At 38.3% G+C, this 25,001-nt stretch overlaps 1 protein-coding gene across 1 annotated transcript in view; it reads right to left on the minus strand.

Annotated features, from left to right (window-relative positions):
• Positions 1-1,958: 1,958 nt before the first annotated feature.
• SLC9A3 (solute carrier family 9, subfamily A (NHE3, cation proton antiporter 3), member 3) overlaps positions 1,959-25,001 on the minus strand; it is a 33,407-nt gene continuing 10,364 nt past the window's right edge. Inside the window, exons 5-17 of the mRNA XM_010294390.1 lie at positions 24,202-24,379; positions 23,095-23,315; positions 20,921-21,123; positions 20,004-20,093; positions 18,039-18,109; positions 15,683-15,812; positions 10,205-10,320; positions 9,470-9,599; positions 8,792-8,968; positions 8,165-8,240; positions 6,746-6,859; positions 5,198-5,395; positions 1,959-2,512 (exon numbers count right to left, since the gene is read on the minus strand). Of these exons, the coding sequence (XP_010292692.1) occupies positions 1,959-2,512; positions 5,198-5,395; positions 6,746-6,859; positions 8,165-8,240; positions 8,792-8,968; positions 9,470-9,599; positions 10,205-10,320; positions 15,683-15,812; positions 18,039-18,109; positions 20,004-20,093; positions 20,921-21,123; positions 23,095-23,315; positions 24,202-24,379 (2,258 nt within the window). The remainder of the gene's footprint in view (positions 2,513-5,197; positions 5,396-6,745; positions 6,860-8,164; positions 8,241-8,791; positions 8,969-9,469; positions 9,600-10,204; positions 10,321-15,682; positions 15,813-18,038; positions 18,110-20,003; positions 20,094-20,920; positions 21,124-23,094; positions 23,316-24,201; positions 24,380-25,001) is intronic.

Below are 25,001 nucleotides of genomic sequence, written 5' to 3' on the forward strand. Positions count from 1 at the left end.
GTACTCAGTTCACAAAAAATTGTATTTACACTACTGAATTATAAAATTAGCATCACTACTGGTGACAGCCTTATGTCTCATGACCCTCATTAAAAAGACTAGCTCTGGGTGATGAATCTTTCCAGTTAGAGACACTGATTTGAATCAGTGCTCAAGATGACTGCAAACAGGCACCTGCTTGCGGGTTGGTATCAACAGAACCAGTACTCTGAATCTATGTTATGTAGCTATCTAGGGTTGTGTATGACATTTGCCATCACGTCTCTGCAATTTGCAGTAGCCTAACAGGCGGTTTCAGCAAAGAAGACATAGATAGCAAAAAGATGTGGGCACCAATTTTCACACAGTGCTCCAATCTTTTTGGGTGTCTGGGTAAATTGGAAATTAGACATCTGACACAGAATCACCTAGAACCTGTTCAAAATCTGTGTGGGTATAGTGAAACAACCACTAATTCCTATAGATAAAATAAAATTTACCAAATAAAGCCACTGTTGGATCCAGTCTTAAGCAATTCAGATACCTCCCTGAAGGTGACTTAGATCATTTACAAATAGTTTACGCTGATATCAAATAGAAATAAGGTACACATTAGGATCACAGAAGCAGCTAAGGACTTATCTTCTATTGATGTCACAGAACCTTTGCAACTTATACCACTGAAGATTTCAGGCCAGAATTTCAGGACTGGAATCATCCAAGGCAAAATACAGATAGGCCAGAGGACTATGTGGTGGCATGTAGCATTATACATACATGAGATGTCTCAGAGCTTTCACTTTTATTTAGTCTTCATCTGAATTGGCTTTCACTGATGTGTCCAGCTGTCTTCAGGATGATGTAGATCAAATTCATACGCAATATGCATCTAGTGCAATCTTAACTACTATCATTTAACAGAAAACTGGGGACAAAAAATAAAGGAAGTTCCTAACACAAACAGGTATATACATACACAGTAGCCAAACTACCTCTGTACAATACTTTGAACCACCAACATCCTGAGTCATTGTGGCACTTAAACCATGTGGAGAAACACAGGATAGCATCTGAGATACCATTATCCTGATCAGCTATTGAAAGTGATACATAAATTAACAAGATAATCTGACAGAGTATTTGGAAGGTGTCTTCCAAAGCAGCAGTAAAAATGACAAATATTTACACTTCTGTCTGAGTGAGGCTATTTAAATTAGAACAGCTTAGTGAAGAATATGAAATGGGTTGCTTGCGACCACACAAACTAAAACTCTGAGCTAATTCTGGATGTTCTTTCATTCCAGCACTACTAAGTAGAGGAAATGAAGGTGAAGGAAGGAAATGGCCTTCCTGGAGTCCTTGATTAAATTTCAAGATGCCAGGACTTTCTCCAAGGAAAGTTTTCCACCACAGTCAATGTCCCACAATTACTTAGTGACAGAAATATTCAAGAGCAGGAAAACATTTTTCTTTAGCTTGCACTTATAAAAGGCACTGATCCATTTCAATCAGAGTAGACTTAGCAGGCAAAAGGCTAACCATTGGCTTCTCCTATATTAATTTCATACATCATAAATGTTTAATTTCATTACTGAAGCCGCAAATGCAGCCTATTTCTTTAAATGTATTTATGGCATAATGGCATAATAAACCATTTCCATGTAAAAAGCAAGGATTTACCATTTGAAAAGATTCTTGGTTTAGCCCTCCAAAAATAATATTGATTTTTTGTAACAGTCTACATGAAAAAATAACAAGAAGGCATATTTCCCCTTCACTATGCACCTTTTCACTATGAATGAGAACTTAAAAATATAAGTGCAGCAGAAAAGCTCCAGTGTTTCTGACATCATGGGACCCCACGCTCTTTTTATCTGAAACCATTCTAGAGTAGATCCAATGAGGTTGCTCTATACTTTTACAGAAGCCCTTTGTTCAAGTTATTCTCTCTCATCTTCCCCTTTCAAGTAAGTCCTGGCTCACAGCTGTGTTTCCTCTTGTTCCAAAGAATGTGGAGGGATATGGCAAGATGCTGGAAGAGACGCTAGCTTCTGAAGCTTAGGGTGTTGCGGAGGTTTTGGCCTGTGAAAAGAACGTCGGCTTTGTACACGTCTGGCTGCAGCAGATCTGTAATTTTCTTGGACATCAAGCAACAGTTCCTTCTCTTGGGGCTCCTTCATATAAGAGTCTTCCAGCCCTTCAAATATAAGTAGAGAATTCTCTTCTTGTGAATTCTCTGACTTGTAGCTAACTTCAGAACAATAACCTGAGTTTACTGTCTCTTTGTTATTCATATCTGTACCTGCTTCCCAGAAGAGATCAGGTACATTTGGGTCACAAGAAGCTATATACTCAGAGACAGTAGAAAGAGATATATTCCCTCTGTTTTCCAATGAAGAATAGTTTTGTGTCCAAGGCATTTGAAGACAAGATGGGAAGAAGTGGAGAGGAGTCACTGAAATATTTTGGTTTTGGTTTAATTGGTCATCTGAAGAGGAGTATTCTGTCATTTCAACATCATGGTCCACATCACCTAGAGAGCACAATTAAATAGAAACATTTGTAATACACACTTCTGTACTAGTATGCTGGCTATTGGGCTTTGCTTTTGGCTATTTTTATGAAAGTCTTATGAAAGTGAGTGGTTTAAGATGGCTTTTTTTTTTTTTGCTGGGGAACTGTACCCTGTCCCAATTTCTGTCTTGGACAACCTAAAGTGAGTTTATTAAAATTCTTATCCTCACTGAGTATCAGGCAAAACTTAGTTCAGTGTTTCTGGTGAACAACTACCTGTTTCAGATATTTAGGAGATGGAGCCACCATCTGGTCATTAAGGTGTATCTTTTATCTTGAAATATTTAGTCCTGATACTCAGCAAGGAAATCCTTCAGAAACTTTGAAAGAAATTATGCTTTTTCAATCTAGTAGCAGCGGGTATCACCAGGGAGTCAATTTCTTATTGACTGGAGACTATGATCAGTTTTCTGTATACTTTAGACTATGTAGAGAAACTTCACATTTCCACCCTTGGCTTCCAGTTTACATTGTTTTTTAAAACCTTTTAATTGAAGTTTCAATTCTCATTGAATTCTCCTATTAGAAGAATTCTGTTAAGAAGATAATTGAGGACTGTTTCAGAGAGTACTAAAGTTGAAGCTTGGGAAATCTAACTTCCCAAAACAATTCTTAACAAACTAAACAGTTAAAACACAATGATTTTGATTTATCAAATATACCTGCACAAGAATTTATACATACCAGTTCCAAATAATAAAGTCAATTATAAAAAGGCAATAGAATAGAGGAAAAGAACAAAGGTTAGCAAGAAAATGTTCAGTAGGTCGTATGCCAATATTTTATGACAATGTTCTCAGTGGGAAAAAAAGTGAAGATAATTTCAAGGTGGATAAGTGTCAAGGAGAAGTTTTCCTTTTGGAATGCTGCTCATTGTTCAAATTTTTAATCAGGATATTGGAATTTAATTTGCAGTCCCTTAATTAATCCAGTGTTCATTTTAAAACATTATTTAAAAAATAAAGATGCGTTAATAAGGAATTAAGCACTAGAACCAAGCACAGACCTACAGGCCACTCCAGTAAACAAAATGATGTGCTTCCTGTAATTACTTTTGAACTAGCACATCTTCTGCAGGGACAGAAGCCAGAACAGATGAAAAATGGAACTTCCTTTTCTATTTCTTTTCAAAAGGTTATGAAGTTCTCAAATCAAAATTACTGTCATTTACTCTTATCTTGAGGTCTTTATCTGAACAAAGTTTCATCAACCTACTACAAAAGTACTATGAACTTATCACATTCCTTTATTTGTTGATGCACAGAGAACACTAGGTCATACATTTGTGATCATGGATTCCAAAAAAGCAAATTCATGATGAAACTGACTATTGTGTTTCATTGCATAATCCCCACAGTGCCTTGTGTTCTATTCAATTATGATATCTGAACTGTGACCTGACCCACCTCATTTACAGCACTGACTCTGTTGATTATAAAAGTGAAGGTTGCTTTTTATGGTGTGGAAAATTTCCACAAAGCGAAAATTAAAGGGCAACTAGGATATTCTTTTAAACACAGAGTCAGTTTCATTTTAAGCCTCTTGTTGTTTACTCTTGCAGTCTTTTACTGTTTTACTCTTGTTAAGCCTAAGTTGTTCATTGCATCAGAAAATTAGGCATTTTTCTGATCTCAGAATAAGGTATGGATTAAGACAAACTCACAGCTTAAGGATAGAGCTCTAACCAAAACTGGAACTCTGCTTCCCCACAGTCTGGCTGTTGTGTTATTATCTCTACCTGTGCAAAGGAACTCTGATGCGTTCTAGTAAACATGCTTCGTTTTTAAGCCCCTTTTAATGTAACTTAATGATGACATCAGCAGTGTCATTGAGTACTTGTATTGTAACAGTGGGACCATTTTCCCTTCCTGGGCACTGGATAAATAAATATCTGGACAAATGTTCAGAACTGACTCAAGACTTCTTAGCAACAGAGTCAAAAGTCATGTTCTAATTGTTCTAAGAATAAGAGACAGTCCAGTTGGTCTAGCCCTGCTACTCTTATTGTTCATCTGAATGCAATGGGTGAAATGGCTCATCTGACCTCATATGGGCAACCATATCCTTTGGCATCAGTAACTGGATTGTCTTTCTGGGGCTTCAGACTGCTTTGCTTACATCTTCAGACAGTAGTGACAATGTTACTCGAAAAGACCAATCACTGTTTAAGGGGGTTGAATCAGAATTACCTGATTCCTGTTAGGGAATTCAGGTACAAATTTCATCATCTCAAACTGCCTAACCAAGAAACCTGGAGCCTTTTGAAAATGCGTGCACAATATTCTGGTATTTGGAATACTATTTTCTTGGCATTTAAAGTATTCAACCCAAAAAAAAGAGCAGGACCCTTATCTGCTGTAAAAACAGCAAGGCATTGGACCCCACATAGTTGGACAGCTCTTCTGCAGAAGGAAAAGAGAAAGATGTTTTGTTATTCAAGCTGGAGGGAAAAAGGTGTTTAATTGTGCAAAGAAATCAGTAAGGAAAGAGATGCTCTGGGAGAAGAAAAATCAGAAGAGTAAGTTTACATGTCAGTAGTCAGGGTTGATAGGAAGGCTGATTAAAAATGAAGGTGATAATATCTTTTTAAAATATTACATATGTGTTGATTCTGGGAGAAAAGATCTGGGTCGGTCCTCTGGGCCATCTGCTAGCAGGAAGGAATCTATTGATTTATTGCTGAGCCGGAATGGAGTGAGTCGTCTGAAGTTATTTGGAGAATATGGGATTTGCACTCGGGCCCTTTGTGATGGTACCACAGTATCTTCACTAGATAACCATGGCGAGAACTTCATGTAGATGCTTTGATCATCATCAACTGAAAATACTGGGTTATCAATTCCTGAAAAAAGATCATGCGTGACAAATACAATTAATCGAAGTAATTTCTTGGTAGTACAGCAGATGCTTTGTAAAAGGAGAATGGCTATAGTGGGGGAAAAAATAGGCCAATATGCGCCACTGTAGGAGTGACTAGGCCAATACACAGACATGTTATACAAATGTAGATTGCTCTTTCTACCTTGGTTATTGCTAGTCATTTTGGATATCTATTAAAGAGAAAAACGGGATATTATAACCAATATGCAGTTATGTTTGGGATATCTAGAGACAAAAAATAAAATTAGTAAAAGAAGAAAACAGTCAGCAAATTTTAAGAAAAAAACCCCACAATATAAAATAACTGCAGAAAATTCAAATTAAACCCATAAAAAATAAACAAAAGATGGAGAAAATACAAAAGCATAAACTGCACGACTCTATAGAGGAATAAGATGTGTATGAGGGAGCTAAAGCAGGCCACAGAACAGTGAAAAGTAAGTTACAGAAGCCTTTTAATATAGAGATTAAGTTCATAGCATTTGAACAGAAAAAGAAATTTTAAAAATGAGTCTAGGTCTGCATCTTGCCCCCTACTTATTTCTGGATCAATTCTGGATGTCTTTATACATTCCTGAACATAGAATTTGTCATGGAACAGTCAAAAGGCTGTATTAGCATGTCTACCAAAGGAGTACAGACAAGTATTTTTCTTCATCGTATCCATCATATTACATATGAATCATACAGTGGCATGCTGAAAATTCAAACACAAACGTGCTAAAGAGAAATACTAGATTTTAAAACTTTATAAATCATATCATATAATCTCTGTTCTATATAGTGATACACTTTCAATACGGTATTTTGGAGCCTTTCAGGACTGGAAATCAAGTCCAATGAATGCTCCAGGTATGCTACAAATCTAACATTTTTAGTGACTTCTAAGAGCCTGTAAAGATCTGAGGGAGTTGTGAATTTAAGAGGAGAAATCCTGCCTGAAAAAAGAAGCATGAACTTTATCACAACAAAGTGTTTCAAATGCAAGTAGAAAACAGTTCCAAAGGACTAGTATTGACTGGTCTTGTGAGGTAGGACAACTCTAAAATAACATTTTCTGTTGCTAGAAAGAATTAGTGGTTTAGGCAGTCATGCTCACAACTTCTATCAGTACCAATTTGATGCTCTCCGTACCTCTGAATATCCACAACTTGTTGTCTGTTAATATTGATATTAAGCAAATATATTTTATAATAGAATATATCAAATCAAAACAAAACAAATAATACAGGCTACATCAGCAGCATTTCTAAGGTTTTTTTTAACATTTGGAAAAAAAAAAAAAAACTCTGTAGGTAATTAATATTTTTACCAGTAGGAGTATCTGTGAAATTTTGCTTCGTCACATTAGCCAGAAAATCAACTCCTTTGCCTAGATGCAAAGTTTCATAATCATTATTTTCTTCTGATTCAGAAAACTCCATATCTGGAAAAAAAAGGAAAGTCCAATTTGATTAGAGAATTGTATCAGTTCTGATTGAAAATGTTATTTCTATGCTGGCTTGATGATGACATAGTTATCAAAGATACATCTTTAACAAAGTTAAATAAGGGAAAAAGTTAATCAACCGTTCTAGCACTGAAAGGCAAATGTGAATGTATATAGAGTTTGCAGCTCAGCTACCAATTACATCAAGAAACTCAGCCCAGGTTTCCAGCTTGCGTTATCTGGTGCTATGGTAGAGAGAGGTTTCACACTCTGACTAAAGCTTTTGGCTAACAGAATTGTCTGCTTTCCTTGGACAGAAATAAATCAACCTATGACCATTGCTGCTGCTGTGTTTTGTGTCTTAAATGCTCATGTGTTGACAAACGTTGTCCCGTGACAATGACCAGTCACTGTATTTTCATCATTTGACAGAGGTCAGCATTAGTAGCCTGACTGATTTCAAAGCTGGTGAGGTCATTGCTACTTCTACTGCAGTAGAATCAGTTTTAACTGTCTTCTGAAACAACATTTCAGTTTTTAAGAGACACATATTATTTTATAATTACATAGCAAACATATTAACATCCATGACATCTTGCTATCACTGACATCAATGCCAAAAGATGGCTAAAAAGAATTTGGGGCTTTATATGCAAAACCAAATTTTGCTAGGGATGCTACCTAGGCCAGTCAGCTTCAGATTACTCTTTTAAGGCTGACCTGTGTGTTCGATTTGTACATGAAGGGTGAATCAGTGCTGAAACTGGTCTCTGATTATCTGTTCCTTTCAAAGCTACACTTCCCTTGAGTTCTAAACATGCTTGCTTAGCATCAACTCTGATCCAGACCCTTCTGGACATTAACTCAGATCAAAATGTCATCTTAATTACTGATTTTTATATGGCATGGTGTCCTGGGCAGACATATCCTGCTGTGATGAAAAAGAAAAATGTTAGCAAAAGTTGCTCTGTGCAGTTTATTCAAAGGGAAGCTGAAAGTTCTTCTAACGTTGTAGCCACTACATTGTTTTGTTTTCAAAATTTAAATGTGATATTTCAAAAACATGAATAAAAAGGCCAATTAAAATTTGGTTCATCATCCAGCTGCCTAGAAAAAACAACTTCTAAACCATGGAGACACTGCATTTAAGAATGGGGCAGATCCCCACTGCTGAATTATGACTAGAAGTTCCTTTTTAATACCAGTTTCACTGCTGCATGCAACATAATTTTTCAGTGATGCTTTACTGATGATGTAGCTGGTAAAATGCGGTTAATGAAACTGGTCTAGGAGTCTTTTTACCTTTTTCCTTCAAAGTAAAATCTTGTACTGGATTTTCTGAAGGTATTTTTCCATTTGCTATGACACTGCTATTTCGCTGAAAGAAAAAAATAAAGTTACCAAACCGTTACCATCATCAGATAACAATGGCAGTGACATCCTTTGAAATCATGACTTCAGCAATATAACCCTGAAATCTGTTTTAATCTTTGCTTGAGACTCAATATGGATGTCATTAGTTTCCCCCTACACTCATACTCACTGTAGGAACTTTGGCTCTGTATGCTGTACACTCCCTCTTAGTTTCATGCGAATTTTGTGGAATACTCTATGCTATAGTGCTACCCTGCTATATCTACTCTGCAACATCTCCCCACAGTGTTGTAGCATGGCTCAAGGTTTGCTCTTTTTCAAGTGATCAAAAATGTCTCACCCAGAAGAAGGGTCCCAAAGCATAGACAAAAGCAGCATGTGAGATGTCCCTTGAGTTATCTCATAGTTTAATCTGTTCTTGCTTAGACCCTTTAAGTTCATGAAGTTCTATAACAGATAATTGCAGCACATAGGACCCTTCAGAGTCCTCCCTGCCCTCCCCACCCCTTAGGTTGTACAATAGGTGGCTACTGGGTCCTTGTGAAAGTATTTTACCCTTTTTTGGCCGCGGTCTCGCTTGTGGATTTTATTCAGCTTCTTGGAATGGTTTATTCCTAGTTTGGTACTCTTGAAAGATTCTAAGCGTTTCCTCATTGTCCTATGGAAAATCTCCTTGTCTTGTTTCTCATCTTCACTGTGCATGATCTCGTGTCGACTGTACAGGTGTTTGTGCTGTGGCCGGAAAGGGAAGACAATATTAATTTATTTAGAAATACAGTTGGAAGCCCTGAATCAATGCATTAAATCAGTGTCATCCAAATGGAAACAACTCCATAAAAAAGAATGAATCAAAGACTAGTCTGAAGGCATTAATGAAACTCCTATTTTTCTTTCTCTTTCTTCACCAGGTATAAGTCCAGGAACTTTAAGTGCGTAAGAGTGACTGTCATTCAAAGTAAGCCTCTCCCTATAAGTGTCTGAATCACTTCTGTTGATACACTCCATTTAATCCTGCTTCAGAACTTATATTGGACCCAGTTCTGCATTCCACTAGCCCCAGTGAAATGAAAGGCACTCAGAAAGAGCATAGACAAAGAGCTTGTCTTCCTCTGTGCAGGTGCAGATTTTGCAGATGGGTTCTTTCCTTTTCAGTTTCGCTCCCAAGTTTTGGTTCCTATAATGTCTCCTAGTTTAAGCTTGGAAAAGTGTCCAATGCCTGCCTTCTGCTCTCACCTCCTGCCTGGGTTTATACAGGTACTGTTGTAAGGTGTGATGAGCGACTGTGTCTTCTGTGTCCCGGATGCTTTTCCTCCTCTGCTCTAAAGCTTGCATGTCAAGGCAAACTGGTCCAGCTTTTTCTCTCCTGAAGATGAATACAATATACAAACAGCAGTTTTAAAAATCAGTAATTGCTGAAGAGGAAGAAAAAACCTTCAGAGGAAGGAAAATGGGGAACTAGAGGGAGAAATGAAGTTTAAAAAAAAAAAAAAGGTCAAAATTGACTAAATGAAAATAAGTGAGCAAACACCTAATGGGAAATGTGAAAATGCTATTGGTTTTTTTTATCTTTCAGGTGGGTGTAGCATTAATTTGTCAGTTCACAAGAATCATGAAAGAGTAAAGGAAGGAACAATTTTTTTTCTTGCCATTCTCTGGCCTTTTCTGGAGCAGACACAGAAATGACATCTAGCCTTGTCTATAGCAGTTGGTGAACAAAATGCACATGAAACAACTCTAATGTGGATGTCTGCTTCATCTTACCAGCCTTTACTGCAAGAAAATTGTTTGTGTATAAAATGCAACAATATAACTGTATGCATACCCATTTTATATGGGAGTTCAAAAAGCTAGTGAATGAAGCCCCTGTAATTTGCATTTTTCAAAATGTAGAATACTGGTTCCATTTCCTCACATGTGACATAAAAAAACCCACAAAAAAGCACCCCCACATCAGTCCATATTACTTACAGTAAATAAGAGACAGAGCCTTCCACAGTACTTGGGCGTGGGGTGCTGAAATCCACATTTACCATGTTGTCTGTACTTGGAGAACGTATAAATGCCAAGGATCCTCTACGTTCTCCCTGGCCACAGAAAGAAAAAAGACATATTACAGCTGTAAACACCTAGGGCATAATCTAGAGGTTATGGCATGAGGAGATGAGATACCGAAAAAATGAGATTTGCTTTCAGTTCTAAAACTGGTGTCACAGAAGTGAATTTCTGGAAAAACTCAGATTTATAAAGTTATAAACTGTAAGTATTTTAAGTCATTTCTATTCACTTGCTCTGGATTATTTTCATTTTGCCTGGCTTAGGCTCTCCCCTCTCAACTGTAAGGAATTTATTTAGGTTCAGACTGAACTTTCTTATGCTCTTGTTTATTGTACAGATGTAGCACAACAGCAGAACTGAAAAGAGAAAAATTTATAAAAGTTTATAAACTCTTCAGTTTCTTGCAAGTGAGAAGAGAGTGAGTAGCTGGGGGAGGCAGATCTTTACTCCTTCTGGAAGTAATTACTTAAATTTCAACGTCAGCTTGTAACTCACAGATATTTAGCTCAAAGATATATTTCAGAAGTCAAGGAAAATTTGTTAAAGCAGTGTATCACTGAAGAATATATTAATGTGAGAAAGGTAGAATAACTTTAGGATTCACAACTCATGACTAATCAGGCATATTAACATAACTGATTTCCACTGGAAGAAACCATGGTGCAAAACTTTTGTAGAACTCTGAGAACTTTTAATTTCTTTGTCTCTTATTATCACATCAGTAGACATTTGCCAATAGAATTTGCCTGCAAGACACAAATAGTATTTGGACAAGGGTAGCAAAAGTCAGTTTTCTTGTGTTATGAACTGTACTAAGGTATAACGAAAAAGGTAACCCTCCTAAAAAATCAATAATCTAACTTAATCTGACATTATTATATGGGATTCAGGATGTTATTGGGTAAAGATTCTGTGGTTAAATCTGCATGGCTTAGAGATCTATAGAGCCCTTTGTATCTGTTAATGAGAAAAAATACTGCAATGAATCTATTGAACAGATTCAGCAGTGAATCTGAACATGAGTCTCATGAACGTCAAAGTCATTATCTAACTTTCTTCCTCTGAGGTGTGACCCAGAAAGCACCATGGAAATAAAATTAGTCCTTGGGCTCAAATGGTCTGAAAACTGAATGGGTAATGTATAAAATCTCAAAAGTGAACCACTCCCCATTTTTCAAACTAATGTAATTTCTGAATTTCATCTTATTTTCTGAATTCAGTCTTCGAAATTCCATGTTTCACTGGAGGAAGTCTGAAATCTGTCTGGCTGTAGCTCATTTCCAAAAAAAGAAGAAAGTAGTAGTAGTAGTAGTAGTAGTAGTAGTAGCAGTAGTAGTAGTAGTAGTAGTAGTAGTAGTAATATTGGCTATTTTAATTAAAGACATTAACTGGTGTATCACCTAGCTGTGAAAATGAGTTCACTTGGAGATTAAGGGCATAGATAGATTATCACTTCAAAGATCACTGTTTAAAATATTCCATTTAAACCTATCCTCTACACCACATGAATACTGCACATTTGTGGTGAATTGAACTAACATGACCAGTTTCATATGGAAGAATATTAGTAATTCTTACACAATCTGTGAACATTGCTCCAGTCTGGGAACGGTAGTCCTGCAGAAGGCTGGTAACTTTCTTCCATTCTGTAACTTCAAAAATTTATCCTATTGCAAGTTTTAAGTTTCTCTAACTTCACAATTCTGTGATTGCGTTTGATATCTGTAGTATATCACTGTCTTGGTTTCAGCTGGGATAGAGTTAATTTTCATCCTGGTAGCTGTTATAGCGCTTATACTAAATCAAGGACTTTTCAGCTTCCCATGCTCTGCCAGCGGGGAGCTGCACAAGAAGCTGGGAGGGGGCACAGCAAGGACAGCTGACCCAGACTGGCCAAAAGGATATTCCCTGCCATATAGCATCATGCTCAGTAGATAAAACTGGAGTTGGTCGGGGGGCAGGAATCACTGCTCGGGGACAGGCTATCGATCACCAGGTGGTGAGCAATTGTTGCATTGTGCATCAGTTGTTTTTGTATATTCCTTTATCATTATTAATTTTTCCCCCTCTTCCTTTGCTGTCCTATTAAACCATTTTTATCTCAACCCATGAAGTTTTATTCTAGTTCTCTCCCTCATCCCGCATGTGGGGTGGGAGGTGAGCAAGTGGTTGCGTGGTGCTTAGTTGCCAGCTGGGACTACACCATGGCAATTACTTTAACCCTAATTTTTGAAGTGTGGATGTTATGATTCCATTGAATTAAAGTTACGCTTCACAATTTTTTTATATTACTGTGATCTGGCAGAATGAGAATATAGCATTTCACTATTTTGGTCATATATTCACAACATTTGGAAGTGAGCTTCTTCAGATCAGGTTTGTCATCATATAGAATCACTGTTCTGCAGGAGCCAGACTCTGTTGACACATTTAGAAAGACAGTAGTTTGCCTGATCCCTTTGGAATTACAGTATTTCAGGACAACCAGGTGATCAGGCCCAGACAGCATGAGTTCATGAAAGGCAGGTCCTGCTTGACTAACCTGATCTCCTTCTACGACAAGGTGACCTGCTTAGTGGATGAGGGAAAGGCTGTGGATGTCATCTACCTAGACTTTAGTAAAGCCTTTCACATGGTTGCCCACAGCATTCTCCTGGAGAAAGTGGCTGCCCATGGCTTGGGCAGGTGTACTCCTTGCTGGGTAAAAAACTGGCTGGATGGCCAGGCCCAAAGAGGTGTGGTGAATGGAGTTAAACCCAGTTGGTGGTCACTCACAAGTGGTGTTTCCCTGGGCTCAGTATTGGGGGCAGTTCTGTTTAACATCTTTATCAACGATTTGGACAAGGGGATTGGGTGCACCCTCAGTAAGTTTGCAGATGACACCAGGTTGGGTGGGATTGTTCATAGAATCAGAACAGTTTGGGTTGGAAAGGACCTTTAAAGGTCATCTAGTCCAACCTCCCTGCAATGAGCAGGGACATTTTTAACTACATCAGCTTACTCAGAGCCCTGTCCAACCTAACCTGGAATGTTTCCAGGGATGAGGCATCTACCACCTTTCTGGGCAACCTGTGCCAGTCTCTCAGCACACTCATCACAGAAAATCTCTTCCTGATATCTAGTCTAAATCTACCCTCTTTTAGTTTAAAACTATTACTTCTTCTCCTATCGCTACAGGCCCTACTAAGAAGTCTGTCCCCATCTTTCCTTTAAGTACCAGAAGGCTGCAATGAGGTCTCCCCTGGAGCCTTCTCATCTCCAAGTTGAACAACTCCAACTCTCTCAGCCTGTCCTCATAGGAGAGGTGTTCCATCCCTCTGATTGTTTTTGTGGCCTTCCTCTGGACCTGCTACAACAGGTCCATGGCTTTCCAGTGCTGAGGGCTCCAGAGCTGGACACAGGACTCCAGGTGGGTTCTCACCAGAGCAGAGTAGAGGGGCAGAATCAATCACCTCCCTCTCCCTGCTGGCCATGCTTCTTTTGATGTGCTCCAGGATATGGTTGGCCTTTCTGGACTGTAAGTTCACATTGCCGGCCCATGTCCAGCTTTTCATCCACCAGTATCCCCAAGACCTTCTCAGCAGGGCTGCTCTCAATCCCTTCATATGGGATTGGTCTCCATGGAATCAAATAGTTCACCCATCAAATCCATACATCTCCAATTTAGAGGGAAGGATATTGTGGGAGACTGTGTCAAAGGCCTTACAGAAGTCCAGATAGATGACGTTGGTAGCTCTTCCCTTGTCCACTGATATAGTCATTCCATCACAGAAGGCCACTATGTAGGTCACGCCACTATCTTGGTCGGTTCACCAAGACTTGCCCTTGGTGAAGCCATATCGGCTGTCTTGAATCACCTCCCTGCCCTCCATGTGCCTTAGCATAGCTTCTAGGAGGATCTGTTCCATGATCTTCCCAGGCACAGAGGTGAGGCTGACATGTCAGTAGTTCCCAGGGTCCTCCTGCTACCCTTTCTAAAAATGGTGCAATATTTCCCTTTTTAAGTCCCTTTCCCAGGGACTTGACCTGACTGCCATGACTTTTCCAATATCATGGAGTATGGCTTGGTCATTTCAGGACTCTCGGATGCATCTCATCAGGTTCCATAGACTTATGTATGTTCAGGTTCCTCAGGTGGCCTTGAACGTGCTCTTCTCTTACAATGGGAGGACCTTTGCTCCTCCAGTCCCCATCTTGCAGTCCATCCACTTGAGAGGACGGGGAAGAGAGAAAAGGAAGGTGTTGATCTGGTTGAGGGTAGGAAGAGTCTACAGAGGGATCTGGACAGGCTGGATCGATGGGCCAAAGCCAACAGTATGAGGTTCAACAAAGCTAAGAAGTGCCACGTCCTGCAGATGGGTCACAACAACCTTGTGCAATGCCGCAGGCTTGGGGAAGAGTGGCTGCCCGGTGGAAATGGACCTGGGGTGTTGGTCGACAGCTGGCTGAAGATGAGCCAGCAGTGTGCCCAGGTGGCCACAAAGACCAATAGCATCCTGGCCTGTATCAGAAATAGTGTGGCCAGCAGGAGTAGGATCATCCCCCTATACTTGCACTGATGAGGCCGCACCTCGAATCCTGTGTTCAGTTTTGGGCCCCTCACTACAAGAAGGATGCTGAAGTGCTTAGCGTGTCCAAAGAAGAGCAACGAAGCTAGTGAAGGGTTTAGAGCACAAGTCTTATGTTATGAGGAGTGGCTGAGGGAACTGGGGCTGTTTAGCCTGGAGAAAAGGAGGCTGAATGAGACCGTATCGCTCTCTACAACTACCTGGAGGTAGTAGCGAGGTGGATGTTGGTCTCTTTTCACAACTAACAAGCAATAGGAGAAGAGGAAATGGCCTCAAGTTGCGACAGGGGAGGTTTAGACTGGACATTAGGAAAAAATTCTCTACTGAAAGAGTTGTCAAGCATTAGAACAGGCTGCCCAGGGAGGTGGTGGAGTCACCATCCCTGTAGGTATTTAAAAGACGTGTAGATGTGGTGCTTAGGGACATGGTTTAGTGGTGGACTCGTCAGTATTAGGTTAATGGTTGGACTTGATGATCTTAAAGGTCTTTTCCAACCTAAACGATTCTATGATTCTATGATTTTTTCATGCAATGAATATAGAAATGAAGTTATTCAGTAAAATCCAACAGAAGAGTTCACTGGCATAAGTACAATATACTCATACTTGAGGATCAGGCATAATACTGAGAGCTACAGCCGTTCAAACAGGTGATATTGAGACACAAAACACATTTAGAAAAAAAAGCAGTGGAGAAATGAAAATAGTTTTCTTTTAGACATCTCCTGCAATATATCAACTTTAGGTTATATGATAAATTAAAAACAAAAAACAAAAAACACAAAAAACAATGCTATAATATGTCAGCAAGTGTTTATAAGTACCTCAGCCACATAGCTAATTGCATCCTTCAAGTTGAGTTCATGGAAAACATTAAGGATCTGGTCTCTTGATTTTTGAGCAGACCTTCTCATCAGTACTTTACTGAGGAATTTCCTATCAAAATTGGACCACCTGATAATTTAAACAAACTGTGTTAATGGCAACAAGCAATTTTAGTTTCACAGCATTTTTAGTTTAGCATAAATGATATTCTTGTGAGCTAAGCACTTTTTAAAAAATGCTGAACATAAGAATATGAGGGATTTGTGTTTTGAAGGTTTTCAGTTAGCATTTAAAGAAAGTTAAGGAAAAACCTGCTACAGAGTTATGCAGCTGTCACAAAGCATTTAAAAGGTTAACTTACCAAACAGTACTACAATAGGAAGAGTGCTATGATTACAGTATCCCATTTCGGAGTCACTAGGACATTTTACATTCTGGGAGATCATGCTACATTATTTTTCCACTTCTGATTATGCATTGTTATTTTTAATAACTTCATTCAAAAAGTTTAATTTTCTTTCTTCCTTTGGAAGGGAATCTGCTTTGCCCCAGCTGTGTTGTAGGACAGTCAGCCTAGAAAATCCTTTCACAACAATAGTGCCCTTCCAAAAGCACTTACAGAGGGCCTTATTCATGCCACTGATGTACTCTGGGGGATAGAAGTGATGTGTATTTTCTGTGATTTACACTTCCAAGCTTGTCTGATAGTGGGATATCTGCCATATTTAGGCTCCAGAAGATAAAGGCTGATTTACCTTCATCTACCTTCCTCAAGATTTTGTCTAAAGGACATGAAGCAACTTTGGACACTACTATTCAAAGTGATTCTATCCATCTTGATCAATGGCTATTCTGAGTTTAGGACTTTTTATTCAGATTGCCGAGACCTTTTTGTTGTTAAACATTATTGACAGAATTAATAACTATTCCTTTTCTCAAGCCAGAACATCTGACAAGCAGTCTCTAATTCAGGCTGCCACACCTGAGCACATCAGTGAGGATGCTAGGGGCTGCCATTTCTTTGAGGAAGCACCACTTTCATGTACATATAGTCCAAAAGAAGCAGACTTAAGGTGGTCTCATTCAAAATACATCAGTCATCAAACTACACATTCCACCATGAATCTACATTAAGCTACTCCTTCTCTTGTTACTCAGGGAGATTACTTTCTGACATCTAAGAAGTCAAACTCTAATCTGCTACTTGAAATCTGCTCCATCTTCAAGACAGTATTTTAAAACTGGGGATGTATTCCCCTGTATCATAGCCTGCTGAAATTCATTCTCCCAAAATAAACTAAAAATTTAGACCAAAAGAAAGATGATGTTCTATGTGGGATGCCTCGTAAAAATTCTTCACTGCATAATGAAGTGGAAATGAAGGAGACTGTCCCTATAACCGGGGACAAACAGGTAAGCAATTCTGCTTGAGCTCAGATACGATCTAGCTCTAGCCTAGGAGCTATATAGTTATATGAGCATGATGCTAAACCTAAGCTAATATACTCAGCTCCTTAGCAAGGGTTAGGGGAGTGCTCTGCAGAAAGCTCACACAACCACATGGCTTTTGGATTGGAATTGACATGTTGAGTCAGCAGGACATTAGCAGGTCAGAATTGTAACTGTCTGCACCTATGAAATGACATAACTCCAGGAGACTCTTAAAAATTTCCAGATTTAATGTCCTTTTTTCACATTTATTAATCTAGATTATCGAAGTCTGCCCGTCACAATGGTAACTCTTCACGTGTACTTTAAAGATAATGATGTCTGTATCTTTCACGTAATTTTGCTTCTCTCAAGATGAATCAACTATAAACAGAGGGGGATGGAAATGATCCATAATTTTCATTTTTGGTTTTAAACTAATAGGCTTAAACTATCCGAGTCATTTCAAAGCACCCTCTGCCATCACTTTCAGAGGTGCTGAACACATCCTTTGTAGAAATAGGATAAAGAACTAGCACTGTCGTACTTGAGGTTTTTTAGTGTCTCCCCACACAAAAAATATTCATGAAATGGAGTATTACAGAGAAGGACCAACATTAATATTTTAGGTTAAATCTTATGCAAATGGCCAGTTCTCAAATCTTGAGAGAAACTCATCCCTGGATGTGAACAGAGGCATTTGCAAAGGCCTAACCTGAACTGCGGAACAAAAAGAAAACATTCCGGTTGTAGGGGACAAAAATAAACTATTTTCATATTCGATATATTTTCAGTATTTTCAGTCTATAACCTTTTAAACTATATTTGACATCCTTGCTGTCCCTAAACTCACAGGCTTGAGAAGTCATAATTTACAGATAAGATTTCCTAGCAGTATTTCAACATTTCAAGTTAGTTACTACTTACTTGTCTCTCAGATAATTATGTCCTATTTGTCCAGAAATATCTTCTATAGCAGAAAGAATGTGATCAAAGGCCTAGGAAAGTGAAAGAAGAATTAACATCTTTACAGAAATAAAAGACATAATTAGAAAATAGCTTAATTTATGTCAGGTTAGACCAGGTGACTATGCAGAATAATTTTATTGCTGCTAAGCAGATTTTTTTTCCATTTACAGAACTACTAACTACTGTATGCTTTTCTACAAATATCCTGAGCTTTCTAACCAGTTCTTTACAAATTCACTAACTATTCTTGAACTGCAAAGGTCTCAGCAAGAAAGTACTTAAGCCCCCATTTTAATATTCAATTTTAAGACTCTTTTTACCGACTCGTTTTACCACCTCCATTTCTGCCCTGTGAAGTACATCAGCCACTCCTACTGTCAGTGATTAAACCAGTTGAAAGATTTCCTTAGTGTTTCTTTTTAGACATTTCAGGAACCCATACTTCCCTCAGAGTAGAAGTAGACACAATTCTTTTGATATCTAGGGCAAAACCCCATTACTGGGTGTATTAGATGGCTGATGGAAATCCTGAGGTTTATTACTCTTGATTTAAACCAAGACAGCGGCAGGTAGAATCTGGTCTTTTTCTGTATATGGTTAAAATTTCACTCTGAACAGTGGAGTGACTACTGCAGAATATACAGCATGCTAGGTTTAGAACAACATGGGTGATATGGATTATCCTGAATATAAGATTAATTACTGCCTCAGGAGATATCTGACATGGAAGTGGAGAAAATTATATTATAAGTAAGTTATCTTCCTCCCACTCCCTGAGAACAGACAGTGCTCCCTCTCTCTGAAGGCTGCAATTTATACAGTTCTAGGAGCACTGTGCCTCCTGAGACAGTATCTGCTAGAGTATTCTAGGAAGAGGTGAATCAGTACGTGCAGATTTACAAAGTGTTAGGATTAACATTACTGCTCGGCCTGCACCACTAACTGACATGTAATGCTATATCCCACAAATGTAGACAGACCGTATTTCTTCACTCGGGGTAAGAATCCTGATTTTCATGTAGTAAAATATTTGAACGGAAATGGAAATTTGAATTGCTGGATAACAAAATCATAACGTATTTATTCAGTAGTCTGTAAAAGAATTCCTCAGAAACAAACCCTGTCCATCATTAAGTTGTTAATTCACTTCCGGTAACCTCCAGTGTGAAGAGAGAGAAGATTAGAAGTTCATACAAGAATGTGTTAAAATACTTAGTGCAGGATAGCTGTGTAAATCTGAAAAATTTATGAATTAAAGGCGGCCATGAAAGATGTCATATAGTCTTCCGTCCTTTAACATATATTTGTATTTAAAATGTACATTTTCTTTTGCTGAATAAAAGCTTTATAATGTTGTGTGACCGTGAATTGGAAGAGATCATGTTTCAAAGTCTTTTAAAAGGTTAAAGAAATGCAGGCACACACAACATTCACACTGAACTAAAACTATTACCATTAATCTGGAATTTAAGTATATAATTAACACCTGCACTGGGCAGCAGACTACCTTTTTATGTAATATGCAATCCACAAAGCCTGTTTTCACATCTTTTCTATAGATAAACAATATTTAAGAAGGAAAAATAAACTTACTTCCACATGCTTTGCCCTAGCAGTCTTCAATCAAACGTCCTCCTCTTTTAGGTAAAGCAGCACATTCCAGCCATGCTGTTTCCCCAGCACTGTCAGCCCCATTGAACTCTCAAGTAAAAGACCAGACCCTTCAGCTGAGTATCCCCTCACAAGACTCAACCCAAAGACAAATTACAGCCTACAGATAACTTTTGAAATGTTTGAAGATTTTGCACTTGAGATTTGACTCTCGCCTCCCTTCCAAAAATAAACTTTCTCTAATTTTTTTTTCTCTTAAGCCATTCTGTAAAAATAAAAAATATACCACAGTTTTGTTTAAAAATATCTTACCCTGCCATGAAGTTTCTCATTCAGTTTTGGCTCTCTGTGTTCAGTTTTCTTCACTTTCAGCCACTGTACCAAAGGCTTGATAGTCAGTCCCTAAAGATTGAAACAATATAAATGTAAATAAATACTTAGGAATTATCTTAAACTCTCCTCCAGTTGGTCATTGTTAAAGGGAAATAGAGCGTTTTTGTATGTTATATGGTGGTTCTCATACTTCCTCAGTTGATCTTTGTCCCCTTTAGAAGAGAAAATAATGCAGTACCCTCATCTCCTGTTACAAAGGTTTGAAAAGACACCAACCAGTGGAAAAATATGTCTTCTATAAGAAAAATATGGTAGTGGAAGTGTTAACGTGTTTCCTATGCCATTGAATGCAGTATTTTCTGCACATATCAGGAGTTTGTGACCACAATTAAATTTTCTATAATAAATTTGAGAAAAAATTCCAAGCTGGTTTATACTGGCATATCTCCATTTTAAGTGGGGTTTTTTAAAACCAGAAAGTACTATTTTGTTTGGATGCTAATTACTTTCTTGTCCCACTGCTTACTGTTATATTTTAAAACAAGGATTTGGGCTCAGGTAGATCAGCTTAATGACTGTCTTTGCCCATGCAAAGGACTGTTCCCTATTGTTATTCACATGAGGTGAAGGATGTTTAATCAGATATTAACTTGAGCACTATTAATACCAAGCAGCCAAGACTGAACATTTTTTAGCACAGAGGAAATTGTGTTTTGTCCCTTGTGGTGCCATATGAAAACATAAAATAGGATCTTTGTTACTAAAATTACAAATTCAATTATGCTTTCAGTTCAGTGAAACAATACGCAACCTTCAGCTGAGAACTGCTTTAAGCGTTCAGTACTTTTGGGGGACTCCTTCTCCTTGCTGTAAGTGTGCTTAAGAAGTTGAATTACCTGGAAAATAACAGTAAAAAACACAACAATGATAGTTGTGCTGACAAACAGGTTTTTCTCTTTCACTTTGTCCGTGTCCAGAAGTACAACCAGAGCAAAAGCAACCGCTCCACGTAGTCCACCATATGACATCACCACTTGGTCTATTATCTCCAACTGGACCATTCTATAGTGGTTAAGGATCCATGTCTGTAAAACTACACCTATAAAAAAAGAAATGCCAGCATGTCCAGAAATACCCTTATGGAATCTCAGTACCCCAACCACGTGTAACAGAAATGGTACCACCACTCTGCTTTCGTAACAAATTCTCTACACCACCTACTTCTCCCCCTGCATTACCCCCGTGGTACCTTCCCCTTTATGTTTAGCCAAAGGACTTAGGTGAGGCCAAAGAACTTCGGTGAGGCTTCTTCTGTGAGCCAGGAGCTCTTCTGAGAGTGCTGCCCTCTGGCATAGGCACTACAGATGAAATTCTGCGATGTGCTGCCCTTTGAAATTCACAATCGAGAAAGGATGGAAGTTCTAGCACCACAGTCAGTGATATGCACAGGGTCGTTTAACAGAAAGAGAAACGGGTTGAAACAGCGTTGATTTAGGGAGCAAGTGTGGTACTCTTTACAAATTACTAGAAATTACATTTATGCCATTTTCTTATGGAGGGTTGTGTAGTTATGCTAACACTGTCTTCAGGCCTACGGGTGAGATGCTGCCTGCTATAGAAGACCTAAAGCTCTAGAAATCACAATGTCTCCCGGAGCTCCCGCCACAGAGAAGGCAAACAAGCTTCACCACTCCTGAGCGGCACAGCATGTGTGTCCCACTGCAGCAGGCCAAGACTGTTAAGCAGTGCAAAAGAGATATTTCTCATTTTAGGGAACTTTGAACTTATGCTAAGGGAAATGTGTCTTGTGTTTATCACTGTAAGCAAGGCCTCTGGTGGAGGGGACCTTGAAAATTAATTCATGCTGCCAATCTGATTCCTCCAAGGGTACAAGAGCTGCAACTATGTAAGGCCCAATATTGTCAGTAATTTATCAATGTCTAAGCTCAGTTACTTTAATGGATGCATATTGTCATTGCTGAATATTTGCTATTTAATTATTGATCACACTTATTACAGGATTGTTAACCACTCATTCCAGGAATACAAGAAGTGACAAAGTCAAGATACTGAAAACTTGTTTAAACACCTCATGCACACAGCGGTTACTGAGGTTACTGTTAAACGAACAACGATTGCAGACTATTTAGAAAGGAGGACATGGGGCCCCTCATTCAGCCCAGGAACCTCTAGACAGAATAAGAATACAGAGTCTAGGAAAACTGCCAGCTAGATAGATGTGTTACCTTTTATTTGAATTTAATTCAAGACAAACAGGCAAATAAACTAATTTAATTTATTCCCAGATGTAAGTACACTTACACTAAGTGTGTTACTCTCTAGAAGTACTTCATTCTATGCCTTTTTTGTGATTTTCCCCCTTTGCTATTTCACAAAACAGTGATTAAATAACAGAACTACATAGTTGGGCAAATTGTCACTGGTATTTTGAAATGTTTGCAAACTTGTATAAGCCCAAGTAGGTAATCCCTATTTACCACAGTCTTATTTGCTCAGTTTTTCACCAGTGCCTGAGAATTATTTCTTAAGCCAGAGAACCTGCAGTGTAATTATGTATCGTCTTACATCACTGTGTATCTCAAATCTGAAGTCAACCATAAAATTAGCTTAAGACAATGTCTTTATTACCAAATAGAAAGAGCTGAAGGAAGGAGATGGATGACAGGACTCCCATCTTTTGTTAGGCTGCAAGTTAAAGAACAAAATCCATTCCACTGGGAGATTTTGCCAATACCATGTGCTGGGTCAACAAAGGTTAGCCACTGGGTGATTCATGTTAACCGCTGGGCTACTCATATCCTCACACATCATAAAAAGTGAAATCCTACTATATTTTCAGCATATGATGAAGCTTACTGTAGAGATCTACCCTCCTAACCCAAAACCAACCATGAATTCAAGTAAAATAAATGGAACATTTTAACAGGAAGAACTCTGAAACTCCAAATTCTTTTTTTTTGTTTTTCTTTTTTTTTTTGGGGGGCGGGCAAAGAATATGTGATTGCATCAACAATACAATACAAGGACAGGAAGAAGATCATCTCCTTACCAATAACTCTATATACTGAGATGAAAACCAGAGTCAACAGAATAAAAGCTGTATTCCAAGTCCAGATTTCTGGGTTTACAGCTGAAATTCCCAGGAACATGAAGATAATAGTTTCTGCTCCACTGGCCATCATTTTCATGGTATATCTTACAGTTGTAGAAGACTGTTCAGATATGTTAGCCTTGACATATTTCTGACAGCAGATGCCGCAGAAAGTTATCCTAGGAAAAAATAAAAAGAAGCAATTGTTCAGAAAATATCTGTTGTAACATTTAATAGTATTTCCATCTGTCACATAGTGATAAAAACCCACCATTACGTCCTCAGAAAAAATACCCTCACGAGCCATTGTGAAGTCTAACCTAGGTAAAAAGCATATCTTAAACATTCATCCTGAGGTGGCCCCAAGAGGTCTGAAGACAGTATTTTGTTAGATGGTAACAGACCTTAATTCTCTTCAGATTACTATACTGCTTTACAGGCAAAATTTTAAATCTTGTTTACATTAGACATAATCTTAAACTAATGATCTGTTTGCAGTAAGATTTTCAGATCTTGAATATACTCACTGTAAATTCTACAGACATCACAAGCAAAACTGAGAAGGGATGCCACGAACCAATGGGTACTAAAAGAAGAAGGACCACAGAGGTACTCAAGCCAAAACAGGTAAGGTTTAGGCAAACCTTAACAGGCCAGGCAAGACAGTGAAAGCAGCAAATAATGGACATTCAGATAATGCCTTAGAAAAATATTGTTTTAATTACAAATTCTAGGGAAAGGTGTCAATGCAAATGGACGACTGTTAGTTATTGAAGAATATTAATCACAAAGAGGAAAGGGTCAAGTCTGTATTTTGTAAAGCAGGTTCTTCTGTTGCACAGCAGATAGTGGAAAACTTGCATTCCTTTTCAAGGCTGAATGACAGTATTTGCAAACTATAATGTACTGCAGTGTGAAGATGGTAATATTCAACATCAGCTTAATGAGTGTCATATTCTATAGCTTTCCTATATAATTTAGGTCTTTCTTTTCACTGTTTTAATGTTTTTAAAAACCATATTCCCTTCTCAGCCCTTTCACAAGCAGTAATAAAAAGATACTTACGCAAGGATAGCGGAAAGAGAAAGCATCTCCGCTGTGAGGTAGGACAGGTAAGAAATTATAAACACAAATCCAGGTTCAATGATTCTCACGTGCTTGGTGAAACGACTGACCAATGAGAGCAGGAACGCAAAGAAAATGCCAACTAGTGTCCCACCTAGGCTCACCACAAAGAATGACACTGAAAAACAAAACCAAACATATCTTAAACAGTAGAAATATAATGGTTTCAGCTAGTTCTTTTCTATTGTATGGCCAGCAAATCAGAGAAAATTTTGGAGGACATGTCAAAAATTATTTCTAAAATGCATACTTTTAGACATGAAATTGCTAAAACATGCTAGAAAAACATGAATTGCTTTTGAGCACTTGGTATGTGAATGCAGCATTCTGTAGAAAAACAAGGTTATTTTCTGTTAGGCCTCACCATTTTAGGCTTATTCAAAACCCACTACATTTCTTTGAACAATTTTGTCCCACACTCTGTGAACAAATTCTTTTCCAAAAGCATATTATAGAATAGGCCCAAGTCACTGTTAAAACATCGATTCATAAGATAATGTAGTGACTGAATTTTAGTTATATAACATTTTTTGATAGTCACTGGCAAATGTTACTTGATGGCAATCAGTGATAAGCAGTGAGAATGCCGATATGCAATCTCAACTTTTCTTGGAATGCATGGAGGGCATAGGCTGAAATTAAGGGCATGTTATGAAATACAAAGAAATTATGCATAACTGTCAAGTTCGGTGGTCTTAACAACTGAACTCCACATCTGTTGAGTCTCCTCAGAATAAAAC

This window comes from Phaethon lepturus, unplaced genomic scaffold (genome assembly GCF_000687285.1).
Source record: "Phaethon lepturus isolate BGI_N335 unplaced genomic scaffold, ASM68728v1 scaffold9909, whole genome shotgun sequence".
NCBI classification, from domain to species: Eukaryota; Metazoa; Chordata; class Aves; order Phaethontiformes; family Phaethontidae; genus Phaethon; species Phaethon lepturus.